Below are 22011 nucleotides of genomic sequence, written 5' to 3'. Positions count from 1 at the left end.
ACTCTATAGATGGGGTCTAAAAGTCAAAAAAGACTTCCTGAAGGAATTGGCATTTATACTGAGACCTAGATAATGAACAGAAGTTAACCAGGCAAAGAAGAAGGAATAATACATAAATATCAGGTCAGGAGGTAGTAGAGAAGACAGCACATAGCTATGAGGAAATGAAAACAGCTCAATGTTACTTAAGTATGTGTGGGGGTCGTGCAAGGGGAGACTGAGGGAATGCAGAAAATGAGGCTGTAGTTTTAAGGAAAGGCTCAATCACACATGACCTTGAAGTCATTTAAAAGAGTAGAGTTGGTATTTAAAGTCTCAAAAACTATAGCCTGTCTTCAGAAAATAATGGATAAGCCATTAAAGGCTTTAAAAGTCAGAGGAGGGTGAGCTACATAAATATACCGTATTTAGAAAGATCAGTCTGCCTTTTCTGTAGAGAATGGGTAGGAAGTAGGAAGACTAGAAGGAAGGACACCAAGTAGGTCAATGATGTAGTAACTCCTGACAGTTGAGGAGGACAGAAAAGGAGAAGTGGTTGGATTTGAAAGTTACTTCAGTGGTAAATAGCTTTGTGATAGCTCAGCTACTGGGGTTGTAAAATGAAGAGTGAAGCATGAGTTTCGATTTGGCAACTGACTGGGTTGTGGTAATGTTCACTAGAGAGGCACTGTGGGAAGAGAAGTAGGCTGCATCTGGAAAAAAAAGGTTGAAAGAGGGTAAACATGAGTTCAGCCTTGGGCCCATTCAGTTTGCGATTCCAGAGGGACGTTCAACTGGAAATAAGTCAGTGGGATACGCAGGTCTGAAAATCACATGATCACTGTCAGTGGCAAATGACGTAAAGGGATGGTCATCAGTGTACTCACAGAGTATACATGAGAAAGGCATGGGGAGGAACTTTAGAGGCAAGAGTTAAAATTAGTTTGGCAGACTTCAGCTTTTGTAGGAGCCAGTGGGAAATGGAATTTGGCTGCTAACATCCTATTTAAATTTAGCCATTGGAGAAATAATGGTATACCTTCCTTAGGCAGTAGATTTTTAGGGATTGAATCAAAAAATATAAACTGGAAGCTCCTCCAAGGGCTTAAAGAAGCCAAGCCCTTAAGGAAGTGATTATAAGGAGAGAGAAAGCCACTTGCACATCAGAGGAGCATGGGAATGTGGAGCCAGGAGACTTCCAGTAAGAGCAGCATAGGTGGAATAGGCTTTTCCCCTCCCCGAAGCACTCAGTTTGTACCAGGAACAAGCTTTCTTTTTGGCCTCCCTTTTAGGTTACATATCCTAAACTTACTAAATTAATTTCTGATCTTAATTTGCTTTTCCAAAGAGACTTCTCTTTGACAAACAAGTGTTTCCTATTGAGATTGAACTACTGAGTCTCTGATACCATTGGCTTACATATGTGTAAGTCTTCCTGAGCCTAATCTGCCCTTATTTAATTCAACAGATACCAGATCCATATTTGAATTGAAAAATTCAAACCTTGCTACTGAAAGGAAGCAGTCACTTTAAGAATTTTTTTTCTGATTATCACTCCATTAGTCAAGCTTGTCCTCTCTCCACCAGGGTCCATGAGATGGACCCCTGAAGGTAACTCCCAACTGCAGGTTGAAACTTCTTTCCGTGGTCATCTGAATACCTGCTGTCTGGAATTCAACACTAGAGCTGCTCTCTCCCCTCAGGGCCACCGGTGCAAAACCAGTTTCCCAGGAGTTTTCACTCTTTAATTCCTAACTCAATTTCAAGATTTACTTGCTTTCTCAGTTTCCACATATCAGTAGCTCACTACTCCTAAGAGTTTCTGCTCTTAGTTCAAAATCTGTTGGTTTTTCTCCCCCTGATGGAGGCCTTTTCTTCTTAGTCTAGGCCACCTAACTGACATCTTCAGTAATTCATGTCATCTCCTGGAATTTATTTACATTTCACTGTGGTTTTCCTCATCACTGTACCGTAATTCATGTCATCTTCTGGAATTTATTTACATTTCACTGTGGTTTTCCTCATCATTGTACAGGTACTCTTTTTGCCCCTATTTTTTTTTAAAGATTCTATTTATTTATTTGAGAGAGAGAGAGAGAGAGAGCGAGTGCACACAAGCAGTGGCAGGAGTGACAGAGGGAGAGGGAGAAGCAGACCCCCCTCTGAGCATGGAGCCCGACGCAGGGGCTGGATCCCAGGACTCCGAGGATTATGACCTGAGCTGAACTGCCTCTGTTTTTTGACATAACTAAAAATAAGTACTCAATAATCCTTAAATTGCCATCGCATGAACAAGGTAACCACATCATGCAAAGAGAGTCATCATTCAACAAGGATTTCCCAGCTCCCCATCACATCACTTGGTTTAGGACCTCAGGATATGTCAAATAAGAAAGAGGGTCTTTCAAATCATAAGGGGCTCTGGACTCCAGGAAACAAACTGAGGGTTACAGAAGGGAGGGGAGTGGGGGATGGAGTAACCAGGTGATGGGTATTAAGGAGAGCACCTGTTGTGATGAGCCCTGGGTATTATATGCAAATAATGAATCGTTGAACACTACATCAGAAACTAATGATGTACTATATGTTGGCTAACCAAGTATAAAAAAAAGGGGGGTCTCTCTCCATAGGGAGTTTAGACTAATATGAAGGACGAACATTAAATAATTAGTTACATAATTCATGTTTTTATTTAAAATTAGGATAAATGCTATTAAAAGAAAAGCACATGGGGTTAAAGGAGTGCATAATAAGAACATAGAATCTACCTTCAGGACACAGTGTCTCTAAGGGCTGTTAATTTTCATTGATGTGGAAGGGGAAAGGAAGTTCTGAGTCATGTTACACTGCACAGATTTTCTTACTGAGTATGTGGAATGAGTTACAAACAGCACCATGGACAGCTATAATCCCATCATGAAACCCCAAATGGCCTCCTTGCCAGATTAAGAATGGGGCAGCATGTGTCACTATGGAATAGAATGATATTTCTTTAGATAGAGTTCTCAAAATGTATTGGTAAATGGCTCTTTTAATTATAAATCAGTATTTTGTGTTTGTCTAAACTCTTAATTATAGCACCACCTTTGACACTGTGGGCAAGTCACTTAATTTCACAAGTCTTCAGGTCCCTCGTCTTTAAAATTCTAGAGGATTTAGGATTTAGGCAAGCCTGCAAATTTAGTTGATATTTGTCACCTTTGATCCTCTGAAGCCCCTCCGAAGCAGGATTAGGGAAATAAAACTGCGTGGTCCACCCAGTGTCACCACCTATCCATTGTGACAACCAACACTAGTTTCAGAAATAATGTTGGTCATACCTTTTATGAATGCTTGCCCAGGAGGCATTGATGTTCTCTGTTATCATGTGGACTTTTCTGGTATCATCTGCAGAATAATCCCGGAGAAGTTTCAGTGCCAAATCATTTGCAACATCTACATTTATCTGCCACTGGCGGAGGTCTTTGGCCAACTGCTGCGGATGCATATGGGAAAGAAAATGAATGTCAGTTTTCTCTGAAATCTTAAATTGCAGTTTCTTAAAATTTTTCATAAATAGGTTTTGAATCCCCAGGTCAGAACATGTCTACATGATAACTTTTAATCTATCATGTCGTTTAGTCAATCATGGTTGTATAAACTAACCCACTTTTAATGACAAAACTTTTCAAATGCCGCATCTTGAGCAATACTCAGTACCGGGTATTTCAATTTAGTGACAATTAACTTGAAATCAACTGGGCTTAATTATTTTTCTCATGGGAGAGAATGAACTATAAAAATAAGCTCATGTATAGTTGTTGAGTATGGGCTATATACCAAAATTTGAACGGAAAAACAAATCTCATGTATTTCTTTCCCTCTTCATTAACTTGTTGAATTGTTTATGTAATTAGTGCCATCTACTGGCATTCAACTACAGCTGCATATAGAAATATCACACATCAAAAGAACAGTACTGTTATCCTACTTATGAATGTTTTTGAAGGATGAGTTTATTCATAATACTTTAATAAATATTCTCCTTTTAAATTAGAATAAAATTTCAAATGTAAGAATCTTGCTAAACCAAATGACCTGTGTTTTCTTGTTTGTCTTTGACAATTGAGTATTATCAAGCTCACTTGATAGTATCACTCGATACACCACATATAAAATAAGTAAACCAATAACAGGTTTCTCTGGAAACATAATTAACCATAGCTATAAGTCCATGGAAGTAGATTCTAAGCATTAAGATGATATTAAATAGTTAAGATGGTCATATCAAATCCAACATAGTAGGTTAAGCCACTGATAAAGGGACAGAGGAACAGGAATAGGCAATTCAAACAAGAGGAAGAATAAAAGATTTCCATTTTAAAAATTAACTTAAAAAACAGAGTATTAAATCAAGATGATATAATTTGACACCAATTAAATTAATAAAATAATAAAACCCAAGCTGGAAAGGCTGTGGTAAAACTAGCATATTCACATACTACTGCTGGGAACAGTATCAAGCAGGACAATCTGGCAATAGGTATCAACCACCATACAAATGCTTACTCCCACTGACCTACCAATTATACTTTTGGTATTTTCTCCTAATAAAATATTTAAAAGAAGAGAAATACATTATAGGAATAAAGAGCTTCATCAACTAATATAGTACAAAAAATGAGAAAATTTCAGTGTTTCATGAGAAGACATTAAACGAACACAATACATCAACCCAATGGTCTAATGTGCAGTAAATGTGCACCAAAGTCATACATAACAAATAAAACACAATTTCTAGCTATACTGTATTTCTTAAATCTGTAAGTCATGAATTAGAAGGGGAATACAAGAAATCGAAATGAACTGATGTTTCTGAAGAGTAGTCATTTTTGTTTTAATATTTGTTCTTTCATGCTGGTATGCTGTTTATATAATAAAATCAAACAACAGTTATTTTAGCATAGTTCCAGTATGTTTGGGTGGACTCCTATTCCTTGAAAATGTATAATGTACATATAATCTGGCATTTCCTCATTCACTAGAACATCCTTTTCTTGACTCAAAAGAAATAATTGCGTTTATTGCATAAAACAAAGAGCCAAATAATCCAATTAGTACCGAGCATCTAAAGCCAATATCGCTAACTTTTTTTTTTTTTGACTTCTAATTTTTTATTTTTTATAAACATATATTTTTATCCCCAAAGGTACAGGTCTGTGAATCACCAGGTTTACACACAGGGAGAAAGTTTTTAAAGATGTAGAGAATAGTTGCTACACTACAAAGCAATTAAAATGTATTCTTGTGGAATGACACTGCCTTTCCTTATGTTCTCATTTTATCAAGCCCTGTGGTTCATATTTTCTACATCTTGGAACCTCACACTATTCAAAAGCCTTTCTGAGGTGAATCATACCCCCTGAAGGTTTTTGCTTTCTAGAAATATCCTAAGGTACAAAATGACCTTTCCATCCCTTCCTCTCCTTACTTAAGCCAACCCTACAGTGTTAAAGTAATATGTACTTGTAACTGGGCCTTCTTATCCATAAGATGGTGTCTCCATTTTTAAAGAAGAGTTTATTATTCATCATCTATTCAATCTCTAATTGGTAGTATAAGAATGCATGAAACTGAGACCTATGACTTGGTTACCTTTTTCCAAGTTAATTTCTTTTTAGGGAGACTTTTTTCTATTAAAGAAATATGATAAAGCAACATTAGAGCACATACATTTATATATAAAATCTAAACTAAAATTTTGATAAATATAATTACAATCACTTATTTTACCTAATAATCTTGGGAGCCAACCCTCACTCAGGGGTTGCTATTTAAAAAGTCTATAGGAAGAAGGATAGACTCTTTGGTTCTAATCTACAGATCATAAAAAAATACCCAGAAGTTTCAGTTGAAAACTATGCTTGAATTTTCCAAAATCTCGAAGGAAATATCAAGCGAAAGATACTTTATAGTAAACAGGTAAAAGAGTGAGGCTCAATTTCAAACCAGAGCTTATTGATAAACTTTAATTCTTGACAGACAAACAAACAAACAAAACCACAACCCAATAAGCAATATATTTCTCTTCAAATTTGTATTTACATTGATATTAAGATTTTTATACCTATAGAAATGTTGACTGAGCTCTAACCCTCACTGTATATACTGCCCAGGTTTTATGAGGATGTAGGATTAAGAAGAAGATATCCGCTGACCTTGAGCAAAACTGAAAGGGCAAAGGCCCCTTTTTCAACTCTAAGGTTCTCAACAACAGCGTTCTTTTCTCCCTTCTTAAAGACATTTCACCTGAACAGACGGTTTCCCTTCCTCCTAAAATAGTATGTTGACCAACCTGCATTTTAACCAAGTGTCTTTCAGACTACACACAATAACTTTGACCAGTTTTGCCTACCACTGTGAAATTTACTACTGGGATAACTCCAAGCCACAGAAGGAGTGTAAATTCAAAAATACAATAGAATTCACACACGCTCTTTTTTATTTCTGAATTCCATTTACAATGGTATACACTACAGGGAATTGTTTGTATGGTGATCACAGTGTGTGAAGAAATTTGAAATACTGTGAACACAAGCCTATAAAAAAAGATGACTTTTGTGGGTGCATATATATGTGGATGTGTGTTTTCCATGAAGAATATAAAATGCTAAATCTCCAAAAGATTGTGTCCCCAACCGGGAAAGAAATATTTTATATTCAAACCTAATACGGTGCTGCTGTTAATACGTGCTTGGTATTTTATACACAGCATTTTAGGCAGAAAAATGACTGTCAGCTATGGGACAACCTGAATTAATTTCAAGAACTTTGAGTATTAAAAATTTTTCATTTTAATGTTTGTCTTTCCTCATTTTTTATTTGTAAGAATTCTTTTTAGGGATATGGACTCTGTGTGGGAGAAAACAAGGAAGAAAGAGAAAGAGTAGTTAAAAGTTTCAGCCAGTTGTGTTTGGATCCTAGTTTGATCACTTCCTGGTTATGTGACAAATGGGAAAGTTAATTGTCCTCTTTGTGGTTCTGTTTCCTTCTTCCTCAAATGGGTGTAGTAACAGTATTTACCTCAAATATTTTCATGGGGGTTCATTAAGAAAATCCAGGGGATACATTCAGAATGGTGACTGGCACATTCAAAGAATTCAATTATTCTGATTATTACTACCCTTTCTATTACTACTACTACTACTACTACTACTACTACTACTACTACTACTAATTCTACTGCTATTACTACTATTTTGAATGAGCCACACTGTATTCAACACAGGATAAGCTTCTATTGACCTCAAAGCAAGGGACTCACTGTTTTATAGACCTTGTCAGTAATGCCATAGCTTATCTAAAAGACTTACTTTAATTCAGGAGATAAATAAATGTGAGTCCATAGACTTATAATTAAAAAATTTCAGTTGAGTGTTGTTGAGGTTTTCTTATATAACATGTTTTGGGATGGTCACCTACAAATGAAATTACCATTTGTTCCAGATGAACCTGAGTTTAACATTTTAATAACCGTGACTCAAAGAAGCTTCATGAAAGGCAACACAGAGTAATGAAAAGGCATTTTCCCAGGAAGTCTTGTTTGGCCATTGTTTTGCTGTTTGATCTTAAGAAAGTCATTAACCTTAGGAGTCCCAGCTTTGTTGTGTGTAAAATAGAATGGAGTGGCTTACTCTGCCTATGCCTCAGGTTTGTCATGAGGCCAAAATCCAAATAAATCTGCTCGGAAAATTATAAAATAGGATCCTAATGTATTTATGGACAAAAAGTTCTACATATTAGGTTTCTCTGTTTTGTTAAGATACTGTGTCTGCATACATGAACTAAGAAATTCATTAAAAAATCCACCTCTGTGAGCTAACAGTGGAAGAGCTTCTTAGCTTTTAGATCCCTTCTTTGGCAATCTCCTACTCTACTCAATATTGCAGATGAACTAACCCCTCGGGAGAAGAGAATTTCCCAGGATTTCTTGTCAGTTGGCTTCTAGATTGGTTAGGCCAGTGAGAGATCTTGGTGGGAAATGGAAGAGGAGGAGAAGGGGGAAACTCAAGTATATTTTCTCTTTCTCTCTCCATGGGCAGAGTCTTCTTCATGTTTCCATTTCTTAAGGGACAGCCCCTCCCTTTGTAGTGTCAGGACCCACTGTGCTGCCCCCACAGTTATTGAGTAAGCACCAGGTGATTCCAGTTTCTGGACTTTGGTAACATTGGTTGGCCCTTTGGCCCTTGAGGTGGCCAACATCTTCCTGATATTGCCAACTTCCGGGCTACCCTACTGTCTCTACTGGGTTTCTTAGCTCTTCCATTAGCCATGGAACCACTCATCGGTGTTAAATTTCCTCTGAAATATCTAGCGTGGTTTCCAGACTGAACCCTGATGGTCCAAACTGGAAGAAATCTCACACCAAAAGGCACGGCCTACAATGACACAGCTTAACTTAACAAGCACACATTTCATTAAACAGAGATGATATCTTGCATCTTTCTTTTTAGTCTCAAAGGAAGAGATGACTAGTGCGATGGGAAGCAGATCCCTCTGTTTGGACACTCATCTATTCTGGGATATTTATGTCTTTTCAGTCTCTTGTCTCTCTGCAGGGTCTTTCTCCACAGCCTTCAAACATGAGTCCTCCTCCAACCCCTTCATCTCCAAACAACAACAACAACAAAACCTACACCCTGTCCTTGTCTTTCCTTCCATAGTTAAGCTCCTCAGAAAGCAAATTCTCATTGATTACATTCCTGCCCCTGTACAACTCATCAAAATCAGGCTTGTGCCAACATCACCCCACTAAAACTATTCTGACACATCATTGGGGTAAATTGGATTAGTGGCTCCGATTCTTTACCCCTCCCTGTACTCCATGTTCTTTGCTATTTAACTTCTAATGTTCTTTGCTATTTAACTTCTAATGTCTTGCTACAGGCAGCAGAGGTGAGTTCCTGGCCCTTGTCAGTGATCTTGGCCTTATGACTTGTTTTTCCTAATCCTAATGGGGTGTTTATAGAACTGATACAAGAGGGGGCTTGAAATGTGCTCCTGCAGTGTGGTTAGCCCTTAATGTGTTTCAGCTACCACCAAGAAATAAACAACCCTGGGGCTACTCTGATCATCCCTGGTAAAGGAAGAGTGACCGTGGAGGGAGCCATCCCAACCAAGCTGCAGCATGAAGCAGTGGCACCCCACCCAAGCTGTTAACTCATTAAAAAGTACATGTTTACTGTTGTGTGCCACTGACATTCTGAAGTGTTCTGGTATGCAGAATGTTTGCGAAATAGTTAACTGATGCAGTCACCAATGTCTGGGGTAAATCTTAGGTTCTCATTTAATTTATTTGCAGCAACTAGTGCTACTGGTTAGTCCCTTCTTGAGATTCCATCCTTTCTTAGCCCTCTCTCTTTGGGTCTCCTCTCAAATCTCTTGTGATTTCAGTTGTTCTTTTTCTATCTTTCTCTTAAATGCTGATGTTCTCCAAGGTTCTGTCCTTCACCCAATTTTTTCCACCTGTAGTGTAACTGACCCTTAACTGGAAGAGGAAACAGAGAGCATACCCAAAGAAGGGTTTTATCACAATTTTCTCCTTAGCCAAGTAATCTACCTCCACTGTCACTGCCTTAATTTAGGTTCTCATTATTTCTTGGTTGGATTCTCCAACAACCTTTTTATTAGCTCCTTTCCTCCACCTCAAACCAGTCCTTCCATCCCCAAAGAGCTGCTCAAGTAATATTTTGAAATACGAATAGAACCATATCACTCCTCTGTAAAAACTTTCAGTGGCTCCCTCTTACCTACAAGACAAAATCTAAACTTTCTCCTTAGATTATGAGGCTCTCCAGTGTAGGACCCCACTCACACATCCACTTTCATCTTTTGTTGTCCACTATCCTTTTCCTTTTCTCTGACCCAATACCATAATTGTCCATCCGATAATATGAAAACCTCTGAAAGTTTAAGTGACTTGTTGATGACAAAGCTAATCAGTGACAGAGGCATCACAAAAATGCAAGCTTCTTGACTCCAGTATTCAGGGTTTAATCTAGCTAAAGAAGATACACTTCCATTTAAAGGAATTTAACATAAATGACTGAGCTTATCATAACTGAACACCAAAGAATGTAAAACAGTCTCCTTCATGATTATAGCATGATTGGAAAATTATTGTGTATAATAAAGTAAGACATTGGCAAACAAAGACAGCAGAAAAAACACAGATTTGGTTTATTAAAAAAAATCACTAAACAATTCAGTCCTAAGTATGAATTAATGTTCTATAATTCTCTATTGGGAAAAAGAAACACTCTTTCTTGCTTGTGTGAATTAAAATGACCTATAAAACCTCTTTATGGATTTATAATAGAAATGTTAAAATATCTGTAAGGAAGCTATTTCAAAAGTAAAGCCTCTCACCATTAACTTCACTATTCATCTATTAAACCTCTGACATTACCAAACATCTCTGTTTCAGAAGCTAACACTCTATACAGGAGATACTATTTAAGAAAATGGCCCTCATTTTCCAGCTTACTGGAAATGATTAATCTTTCCAATAGCTTTGAGGACTACATACCAAAGTTGTTACTTTTTTGTCCTTTCAACAATGACTACAAGCTGAGAGCAGGCTAGTAAATGTGTTATCGGCCAACCCATTAGAGTTCCATTATTTTCTGTCTTACATGGCTTCATGTAATGAATTTTCATAATTAAACTAATGGCATACAATTTATTTTCCTCCCTCTTTACTTTCAGGCCCCATTTCTCTTCCAGCTTCTTTGGAATAAGTTTTATACAAAAAGAAGGGAGGAGAGCCCTCCAAGTACTTCATTACCTTAATTTCATTATGACATTTTAGAAAGCATTCTCTTTATCTGGGCTTTCTCTTTAATTTGCTGACTTTATTAAAAGGCTTAAGTAGTGTTGTAATTAAGAAATCACCCAGCTACCCCAGGCATCTAAGAGAAGTCTGGTTGAGAGGATATGGAAATGGTTGGGTGGAAATTACTCCAGAGAGAATGCCAGATGATAGATCTCTACAAAGTGGCATTTTTCTTGGCTATTTTTCAAACCCTGTGAGCCTACTGTGTTATAATACATTATTGTCCACAAACATTCAGTGCCTTTTCAAGCCATCCGCAACCCCATTGAACTGGGGATGGCTATGTAACTGATTATGGCTACTTGTCACTTTCAGGCAGAAGGTTTATGAATTGATGACATTATTCATGTACCCTGCCTCCTTAATCATGGAAGTATATATCAAGACCCAGCTGTTATCAGCCTTGGTCCCTGACTGACTAAGCTAAGTAGAACCCTCTTGTGAATCTACAATGGACATGTAACATGAGTAAAATATAAAGTTTGTGTTGAGCTTCTACATTTGAAGGTTGTTAGTGGGTATAACTTGGACTATCCTGACAGGTATAGCTAGTCAGGTACAACCCTAACTCCAGAAGGGTCATCTAACATCTCCAAATAATATGAGGCCAGGGTGAGGGATAGAATAAGCTAGTATAATGATTCATACAGAAGAGGTTCTGTTGCTAATATGTATTTCAGAAACTATGTTTCTTTTTTTTTTTTTTTTCTAAAGCAGTTTATAAACTTGAAGAGACAAGAATAAGATCTGTAGTCTTAATGACATGTAGACATGCACCTTTTGAAAGCAACTTTGAGATAAAATTCACATAACATAAAATCTACCCATTTTAAGTGTATAATTTAGTGTTTTTTAGTATAATCAAAGCCATCACCACAATCTATTTTTTTAAAAGATTTATTTATTATTTTAGGGGGTTGGGAAGGGGCAGAGGGAGAGAGAATTTCACGCAGACTCCCCATGAGCCCAATGTGGGGCTGGATCCACAACCCTGAGATTATGATCTGGACTGAAATCAGGAGTTGGACCCTGAGATCATGACCTGAGCCAAAAATTAAGAGTCAGACGCTCAACTGACTGAGCCACCCAGGCACCCCCACAATCTAATTCTGGAACATTTTCTTGAAACCCAAAAGAAACCCTGTACCATTAAGAGTCACTTTCCATTGTATATTTTCTCTGTCCCCTAGCCTTTATTGGATATGTCATACAAATGGACTCATACACTATGTGGTCTTCTGTGATTGGCTTCTTTCACCCAGCATAATGTTTTTGAGGTTCATCCATATTATAGCAGGTACCAGCACTTTAATGATTTTTATTTCCAAATAATATTCCATTGCAATATACCACCTTAAAACAATCATTCCTTAGTTAATAAACGTGGGTTTTTTCCACTTTTTGGCTATCACAAATAACTCTGCTACAAACATCTGTATAAAAGTTTTGTGTGGATGTATGTTTTTATTTCTCTTGGATACATACCTGAGTATGGCACTGTTATGTCAGATATAGTTTCATGTTTAATATCTATAGGAACTGCTAAACTTTTTTCCAAAGTTGTATCATTTCACATTCCCAACAGCAATGTATGAGGTTTCAATTATTCCACATTTTTGTCAACCTCATTATCATCTTTCTTATTTCAACCAACCTAGTGAGTATGAAACGGCATGTCATGGTTTGCATTTGTATTTTCCTAATGACTAATAATACTGACTATCATTTCATGGGCTTATGGTGCATTTGTACATCTTCTTTGAAGAACTGTCTTTTAAAATCATTTGTTGATTTGTAATGGGGCTATTTTTTAGTTCTTGTTGATTTATAAAGTTCTTTATGTATTCTGGATACAAGTCCCTTATCAGATATTTGCAAATATTTTCTCCCATTCTGTGGGTTATCTTCATACTTTCTTTATATCTCTTGCAGTACAAAAGTTTAATTTTGGTTGCTTTTGGTGTCATAGACAAGAAAACATTGTCTAAGTCATCATACTGATATGTTGTCTTATAACAGTTTTAAAAGTTTTAGTTCTCAGGGCACCTGGGTGCATCAGTTGGTTAAGTGTCTGCCTCTTGATTTCGGCTCAGGTCATGATCTCAGGGTCCTGGGATTAAGCCCCCTGTTGGGCTCCATGCTCAGCAGCAAGTCTGCATGAGGATTCCTTCCCACTTCTTCTGCCCCCTCTGTTCTCTCTCTCTCACTCTCTAAAAAAAATATATATATTTTTAAAATAAATTTTAGTTCTTATAGTTAGCTCTATCATAATCCATTTTTTTAAGTGTGCTTTATTTATTTATTTATTTATTTATTAATTTATTTTATTATTTTTTTTATGAAATATGTTCCATTTATTTTTTTAATATAATTTTTTATTTTTTATAAACATATATTTTTATCCCCAGGGGTACAGGTCTGTGAATCACCAGGTTTACACACTTCACAGCACTCACCAAAACACATACCCTCCCCAATGTCCATAATACCACCCCCTTCTCCCAAACCCCCTCCCCCCAGCAACCCTTAGTTTGTTTTGTGAGATTAAGAGTCACTTATGGTTTGTCTCCCTCCCAATCCATTTTTGAGGTAATATTTGTGTATGGTGTTACATGGGGTCAAACTTCATTATTTTGTATGTGAATATTTAGTTATCCAAGCACAAGGGTTTAAAAAGACTATTGTTTTGCCATTGAATTATCTTAGCAATCTTGTCAAAAATCAATTGACCTTAAAAGCAAGATTTTACATCTGGATTTTCAATTTTATTTCGTCAATCTTTATTTCTAGCTTCTTGTCAGCACCATATTGTCTTGATTCCGGTAGCTTTGTAGTGTTTTAAAATTGGGAATTGTGAGTCCTCTTTGCTGTTTTTCAAGGTTGTTTTGGCTATTCCTTGTCCCTTGCATTTCAGTAAGTATTTTTAGGATCCACTTGTCTATTTATGCAGAAAGACCAGCTAGAATTTTGATGAGGATGGCATAAAGTGTATAGATCAATTTGAGGTTATTGCTATCTTAACAATATTAAGTCTTTTGATCTGGGAACATGGGACATTTTCCCATTTATTTAGGTCTTCTTTAATTTCATTCAACAGTGCTTTGTAGTTGGTGGTATATAATTTGCATTTTTTTAATTCCTAAGTATTTTTTCAAATATTTTATTTATTTGCTAGAGAGAGAGAGCGAGAATGAGAGCAAGAGCGAGCAAGAGAGAGAGTGCAACCATAAGCAGGGGGAGCATCAGGCATATGGAGAAGCAGGCCCCCTGTTGAGCAAGGAGCCCAATGTAGGACTCTGATCCCTGGACCCTGGGATCATGACCTGAGCTGAAGGCAGACACTTAACTGACTGAGCCACCAGGTGTCCTGTATTTTTTTTTTTTGATGCCATTATAAATGGAATAGCTTTCTGCATTTCATTTTTCAGATTATTCATTGCTTAAATATAGAAAAGCAAATGATTTATGCATTTTGGTCTTATAATCTGTAAACTTGCTGAATTTATTCATTCTAATACTTTTTCGGTATATCCCTTAGGATTTTCTGTATACAAGATCATGTCATCTGCAAATGGATTGTTTTATTTTTTCCTTTCCAATCTGGATGACTTTCATCTATTTTTCTTGCCCAGTTGCTGTAGCCTGAACTCTATTATAGTGGTAAATAGAAGTGGAGAGGGCAACCATCCTTACCTTGTTCCTGATCATAGGTGAAAGCATTCAGTCTTTTACTGTGATGTTAATTGTAGGCTTTGCTCAGATGCCCTTTATCAGGTTAAGCAATTTTCCTTCTGTATTATTTTCCTAGGACTTCCAAGACAAAGTATCACAAACTGGGTGGCTTAAAATGGCAAAATGTATTGTCTCACAGTTCTGGAGTCAAGGTGTTGCAGGCTACGCTCCATGTAATACCTATAAAGAAGAATGCTTCCTTGCTTCTTCCTAACTTCTAGGGGCACTTGTCAATCCTCACTGTTTTTTGTCTTACAGTGGCAACACTTTTCATCTCTGCCTTTGATGTCACCTGGTATTGTCCCTATGGTGAGTGGGTAAGTGTCTTCACATGGCATTCTTTTCTCCATGTATGTCTCTTTTCCTCCTCTTATAAGGACACCAGTCATATGTGATTAAGAACCCAGCCTGCTCCAACCTCATCTTAACTTGACCACATCTGCAATGACCCTATGTTCAAATAAGGACACAAATAAGGTCCAGGGTTTGGGCCTTTAACACTTTTAAGGACACACTATTCAGCCTACAACACCTTTTATTAGTAATTTGTTGAGTGTGGGGTTTTTTTCCCCATGAAAGGGTTTGGATTTTGTCAAATGCTTTTTCTGCAACTATTGAGATGACTGAATGGATTTTGTCATTTATTCTACTACTATGATACATTATAGACAGTCCCAACTTATGATTGTTTGACTTAGGATTTTTTTTTTTCACTTTTTAATGGTGTGAAAGTGACATATTTGGTGGAAAGCATATTTCAAATTTTGAATTTTGATTTTTTCTAAGACTAATAGTATGCAGTATGATATTCTCTCATAATGCTGGGCAGTGGCAGTAAACTGCAGCTCCCAGTCAGCCATGTTATCTTGAGGGATAAGCAACTGATACATTGATAACCATTCTGTACCCATATAACTGCTCTGTTTTTTACTTTCAGTACAGTAGTCAATAAATTACAAGAGATATTCAAGATTTTATTATAAAACAGGTTTTGTGTTAGATGATTTTGCCTAGCTGTATACTATTGTAAGTGTTCTGAGCACATTTAAGGTGGGCTAGCTAAGCTATGTTTGTTAGGTTAGGTGTATTAAATGTATTTTTGGCTTATGGTATTTTCAACTTTTGATAAGTTTACTGAGACATAACCCCATCATAAGTCAAGAAAAATCTTTATGTTGATTCAGTTTTGTATGTTAAACTAACCTTGTATTCCTGGAATAAACTTCACTTGATTGTCGTATATAGTCCTTTCAATATGTTGCTGTATTAGGTTTGATAGTATTACTCTTAAGGCTTTTTGAGTCTATATTCATGAGATATATTGGTTTCTAGTGTTTTTTTTTTTCCTGTCATATCTTTGGTTGGGAAATATTCCTTTCTCTTCCATGTTCTGGAATAGTTTGTGAAAGGCTGTTATTAATTCATTTTTAAATATTTGGTAAAATTCACCAGTGAAGCCATCTGGGCCTGGGTCATTTCTTGGGAAGAGTTTTAAAATTACTGATTCAATTTATACACTGGTTATGTCTATTCATATTTCTTATTTCTCCCATTCATAATAACCTCTTATAATCCTTTTTATTTTTATAAGGTTGGTAGTGGTGTATCCTCTTTCATTTGTAAGATTAGTAATTTGAGCTTTCTTTCTCTTCTTTCTTAAATTATTCACCTAAAGAGTTGTCAATATTGTTGATATTTCTAATAACTAACTTTTTTTCCCCAACAACTAACTTAATTCTTTTGATTTTCTCACTTTTCTTTCCTCTGTTTCATTGATTTCCCTCTAATTTTTATTACTTCCTTTCTCTTCTTGCTTTAGGTTTAATCTCCTTTTTCTAACCACTTAAGGTGGAAGATTGGGATACTCATTTGAGATCTTTCTTCTTTTCTTGTTTTAGAGAAGGAGGGAAGAGAGGCAGAGGGAGAGAGAATCTTAAGAAGGCTCTATGCCTAGCATGAAGCTGATGTGCGGCTCCATTGCACAACCCTGAGATCATGACCTGAGCACAAATCAAGAGTCAGATGCTTAACCAACTGAGCCACCCAGGCACCCCAAGATCATTCGTTTTCAATACAGTTATTTACAGTTATAAATATTGCTCCAAACATTCATTTGATGCGTCTTATAAGTTTTAGTATGTTCTATTTTTATGCCCATTCATCTCAAAGTATTTTTGCATTTCTTTTGTGATTTCTTTTTTGACCTATTATTTAATAATGTACTGTATCATTTTCTCATAGTTGTGAATTTCCCAAATTTACGTTTGTTATTTCTAATTTCATTTAATTTACTTATGGCTAGAGAATCTACATTATGTGATTAAAATCCTTTTAAATCTATTAAGACTTGTTTTATGACAGCATATTCCTGGAGAATTTTCCATGTGCAATTGAGAAGAATGTATACTCTGTTATTATTGGGTGGAATGTTCTATGCGTGATTGTTAGGCCTTGCTAGTTCATAGTGTTTTTCCAAGTCTCCTATTTCCTTATTGATCTTCTGCCCAGGTTATCCATTGTTAAAAGTAGGGTACTGACGTCTTTGTTCTTGCTGAACTGCTTATTTCTTCCATCAATTCCATCAGTTTTTGCTTCCTGTATTTTTTGTTAATTATTTTTTTCTCCTTTTTCCTTGGTGTGGATTATCCCTATTGACCAAGTTCTGCCAGCTCAGATCTAGTGTTGAGCTCCTCTAGTAAAAATGTTAATTATTATACTTTTAAACTCCATAATCTCTATTTGGTTCCTGTTCATAATTTATATCTCTTTATTGATAGTCTCTATTTGGTAAAACATGCATGCAGCCTTGTAGATCCCCCAAGAATATGTCAGAGGTTTTCAAATACCTCTGAGGACATCTCATTCCCCAAATCTTCCTTTTCAGTTTTTTCCTAGACCATGATTATCCCAACTGATATCACAGCCTCAGGTGGTTACTATTTAAACAATGCTGCTGTTTGTTTGGGATAGACACTGTGGGGATAGGGCTTTTTCTGGGAGTTAGTGCAAAGTCAGTCAAATAATAAATGACAAGGCCTTGTGTATAGGTTTGTTCTAGGGAACTGCAAGACAGGTCAAATAGTAATAAAGCTCTGGGAATGAAATGGGTCTTTCTGAGGAACTCCAATCCTGGTCTTCCCTCTCTAGTGGCTATAAGCCTGCTGATTCTCAAAGCTACTGTGGAGCTGGGAGAAAGTGATGGAATAGGCCAAGTTAAAAAGCCTCAAACCCTGCTGTTCTTACTGAGGTTCAGCAGTTTATAAAATGCTGTCAACCTCTGGTTAATTTCCAGAGTTCAGAAAAGGCAATTTTGACAATTCTTGCAATTTGTTGCTTTTGTGGAGGAATATGTTTACAGACTTGCTACATTATATTTTTGAGCATGATATAAGTTAGACTATGAAAAGGAAACAAGGTAAAATATGGTGTAATCAGAGCATAATACTATTCAAGTCTTGGTGACTGTGCATTAAATATTTATATAGTATAGCAATACCTGGGGAAAATAGCCCATTACTTCCTCTACTCTATCAGTGATGTAGGAAACACTCTGGCTGCAAGCTTTGAGAAGTTTAATAACTTTATACATACTTTGGGAGAAAAAGTACAATTAAGTTATTGATTATTTTTCTTTAATCATGAAGAAATTGTAGGTCCCGGCAAGAAGATTTCTGATGCTTTTCATTACAGTATCAGAAATCCAAACCTCACACTACCAGTGTGAATCAATTTGCTGATTTAATTTTGTGCAAGTCAAAAAGTAAATAATAAAATATGTGGAGGAAGAACTCAGCTTCCACTACTGTACATAACCTTATGGCATATAAGGATATGATCTAATTCCACCCATCCCACCAAATAATTTAAAACTGCAGTGTTTTACTTCCATATTTGAAAAAAGTTCTTCATTAGCTCCTTTCCTAGTAAAATTATTTGAGATCCTCAAATACTAACTGTATTTACTATATATAACAAATTCACTTTTAAAATTAATTACTTGATTATAGTATATCTATCTTTCAAGTTCCCTAAAGAATGTCTTCAAAACACAGATATTTTGCAGCCTTGGAAATGTTTATCTAATAATTTGATAAATTATTGGATTTCTCGCCTCAGATAGTTTTAAGTATTATAGAGCCAAATCAGCTAGGCTCAAACAAGATTTCACTTCTCTATTGAATTCATGTACTCTTAGCTCAGCCAAGCACAAAACAGCTAATGCCGTCACGTTTGAAAAGCTTTTATGCTGAATTTGACACAAAAGCAATCACAAAGCAGACAAAAAAGGAATTTCTCTTTCAAAAGCTGAAAGGGGAAAAATAAATGAAAACTCTGAGCCTGGATAAATCTCTCTTGACACTGGAAAAGAAAGCTTAAAATCATCAAGAAATAATTTTTCCAAGGAATTCACTGCCAAGTTTGGGCCAATCTTAATAGCCTGGGGAACAGGTTGTGAAGTCAACCAAGATTCTGCCAAATAAAATAAATCCCATGATGACCGCTGCTGGCAGTTTTAGGTGCCAATGTCACACCATCTTACTTCCTATGAAAGTTAAATGGCATCATCCCTCATAGGATTCTGTCATAGCTTATTGGCAGGGAGTTTGATTAAAATGGAAATCCTGTATGATTTTTCCCTAACATCTGTCTTTTCACCTCAAAAAAATTATTGTTTTACTAGGGCCATGGCGAAGATCAAATAAAGCCATGTGGTTCACAGAATTAGCTACTTCCTCGCATTATGTTTCTGTTTCCAAAAAATTAAGGGTTCTGTGGGAGAGAAACTACATATATTCTGGACGCCTCTTAATGAACTGCTCATTAATCATCAACATGATGGGCTGCCTATAGCTTGTTCTTTTGATAAATCGAGACTCTCTCATTGCCATCTCCTTCCAGCCTGACCATGCTTTCAGATGGACTGTCCCTGGATGCTATCTGAAACTTGATTCCTCTCCTGTGATGGGCTTGTTCTTGTCCCCATCTTTTCTCTGCTACTATTTTTTAAGCAAGAGGAGGAGGCTATCTGAATGTCCAATCAGTAAGGAGATGGTGAAGAGTAGAACTTAATGAGATACTGTGAAGTATTTAAAATGCTAATTATCACAAGTTATAAAGCAACATCTATAGGTATTTATGTAAGGACACTAAGTTTAAAGTCAGAATTCAAAATTTTATCTCCATCATGAGGATAATGAAAGTATGTAGATAAGAAATGGAAGAGATTACAAAGATGAGCAATGATGAATCACAAAAATATCAGAATTGTAGATGAATTTTTCTTTAGTTCAGGTACAATGACTGGTTTAAATTTTCAAAGAGTATAATACTACTAGTGCTTGCCTTTGGAACCATTTCGCTGTGACAGTGAGGGTAGTCATCAGTGACGTTGCTGCAAGGGAGGCTGGCTGGTTTAATCACAGCTCTCCGCCTCCATAGACACAGCCTGATGATCGCCTTACGAGGCTCACCAGCTCTCTTGCTAATCTTAGGCACGGAGACTCAGAAAGAATTTATGGAACTAGGAGATTCTGTTCAAATTATCCAATGCCTATTTATGTCTATTTTCATCTTTTCTTCATAAAAGAAAATTGTAAGAGATAAGCCAGCTATTACCACTCAGTAGTGATAAATGTATTAGACACAAAGGCCAAATCTCCATTTTATATACTCCCTGAATTTTAGAGGAATTAAAAATTGTAGTTTCATTAAAAAGAAGCTATAATTTGCAATTTTTTTTTTTTAGTTTTTCGTAGTAAAACAGAATATGAAAGCCTCTCCCCAGTATACTGTTTCATCATTTTCATTTCCCACCTGTTGGCTTATCAGTAATGTGATCTTATTTGTCAATTCATAATTACAGTTGTCTCCTTTTCTGATCTTCACAGTGTTTTCTTGATTTGTTTTAGTCACGTAGAAGATAATGGGTAGAAGAGAAAATCTGTGAGGTCATCTGCAAGATTAATTGCTACGCATTCATATCGTAACTCTATGATTTTTAAAAAAGATTTTTTAATTTATTTACTTGACAGAGATCACAAGTAGGCAGAGAAGCAGGCAGAGAGAGAGGAGGAAGCAGGCTCCCTGCTGAGCAGAGAGCCCGATGTGGGGCTCCATTCCAGGACCCTGGGATCATGACCCGAGCCAAAGGCAGAGGCTTTAACCCACTAAGCCACCCAGGCACCCCGTAACTCTATGATTTTTAAGAAGAGTTTCTGAACTTCTCTAGACTTCAATTTTCTCACCCATAAACTGGGAATGATAATAGTTTTCATGGAAGATGCCTCAGAGGGTAAAATTAAGCCAATATATATAAAATGATTAGCACAATTTTTACAATGAACAAGTACTTTCTAAATATTTGTATTAGCATTAGGATTACTTTTAGCTTTAGCATATGTCATTTAGGGAATTGATGGAAAAATTACAGCTTTGGTCATCTTTAGATAATGAACATACAATGAAAGTGCAACTATATATATATGTATATATAATTATGTATATAAAATTATATACATAGTTGAATTTGTAACATATAACATATAACACAAACAAAAACATCAGTTCCTATAGATAATGGCTGAGCCATTTTTATGATGTAGTTTTAGACTGACATTTGAAAAGCAGTTTTTTTTATTTTGAAAGTGTGACAATGATAGCAATTATATCATCTTGTCTTTGTTTTAGGTGTTTAAAACATAATGACTTGTTTGGATGATGAAATTGTTTTGTTTTATCCTTTCATATTTTCTTTTACCTTTCTTTTCATTTCTTATTTAAAGCCCCTTGCTTTTCTAGGGGCTACAAAACCCTATTCATTCTTGCCATCACTTTAAGATTTTTGTAGGTTTTGAGATTCCTCATGTGACAACTTGCAGTCTTCTTGCCTTTATCAAATTTATCACAATATGCCTCTCATTTCTCCTTTCCTTATTCTAACTCAAGGGTCCAGCCCAAACCCTTTTTCCCTGTTAATTCCTCCCACCAGTTAAATGCTTTCTTCCAAGATCTGTTGGATTCATAGAATCCTCAGTTTTTGGATAGGAAAAAGAAATGGTATAACATACTGAGTACCTTATGGATAAGACCCGAGCCTTCAAGAACAGCTGCATGAATTTTATTCCACAGTCAAACCAAGAGTTGGGAATATCACCATTAGAAATTCCTATGCCTTCTATGTTCATCCAAAAAAGAAAATCCTAGTGGCAGCAATCATCTTGTGAAAGACATAACTGCTTCCAACAGAGGTAATGATGAGTCTGTAAAATCCTATGTGACTTTCTAACATTCCTGTCATATGAACAAAAATCTTATTCTCATAGCAGCACAGCTCCTTTGGAGAAGTAGCTAAGGCTGAGGCTGGCTACAAGCTCATTAGCTCACTATTCCCATTTACTCTTCCTGATGTTAAGCTGGGAACATGTTCT

The 22011-nt window shown here is 36.3% G+C and overlaps 1 protein-coding gene across 1 annotated transcript in view; it reads right to left on the bottom strand.

Moving 5' to 3' along the window:
- DMD (dystrophin) overlaps positions 1-22011 on the bottom strand; it is a 2004585-nt gene that overhangs the window by 532674 nt on the left and 1449900 nt on the right. The window contains exon 51 of the mRNA XM_082716529.1: positions 3300-3454. Coding sequence (XP_082572655.1) covers positions 3300-3454 — 155 coding nt within the window. The remainder of the gene's footprint in view (positions 1-3299; positions 3455-22011) is intronic.

This window comes from Mustela nivalis (genome assembly GCF_964662115.1).
Source record: "Mustela nivalis genome assembly, chromosome: X".
NCBI lineage: Eukaryota > Metazoa > Chordata > Mammalia > Carnivora > Mustelidae > Mustela > Mustela nivalis.
This window is presented reverse-complemented; position numbering and strand designations above follow the sequence as displayed.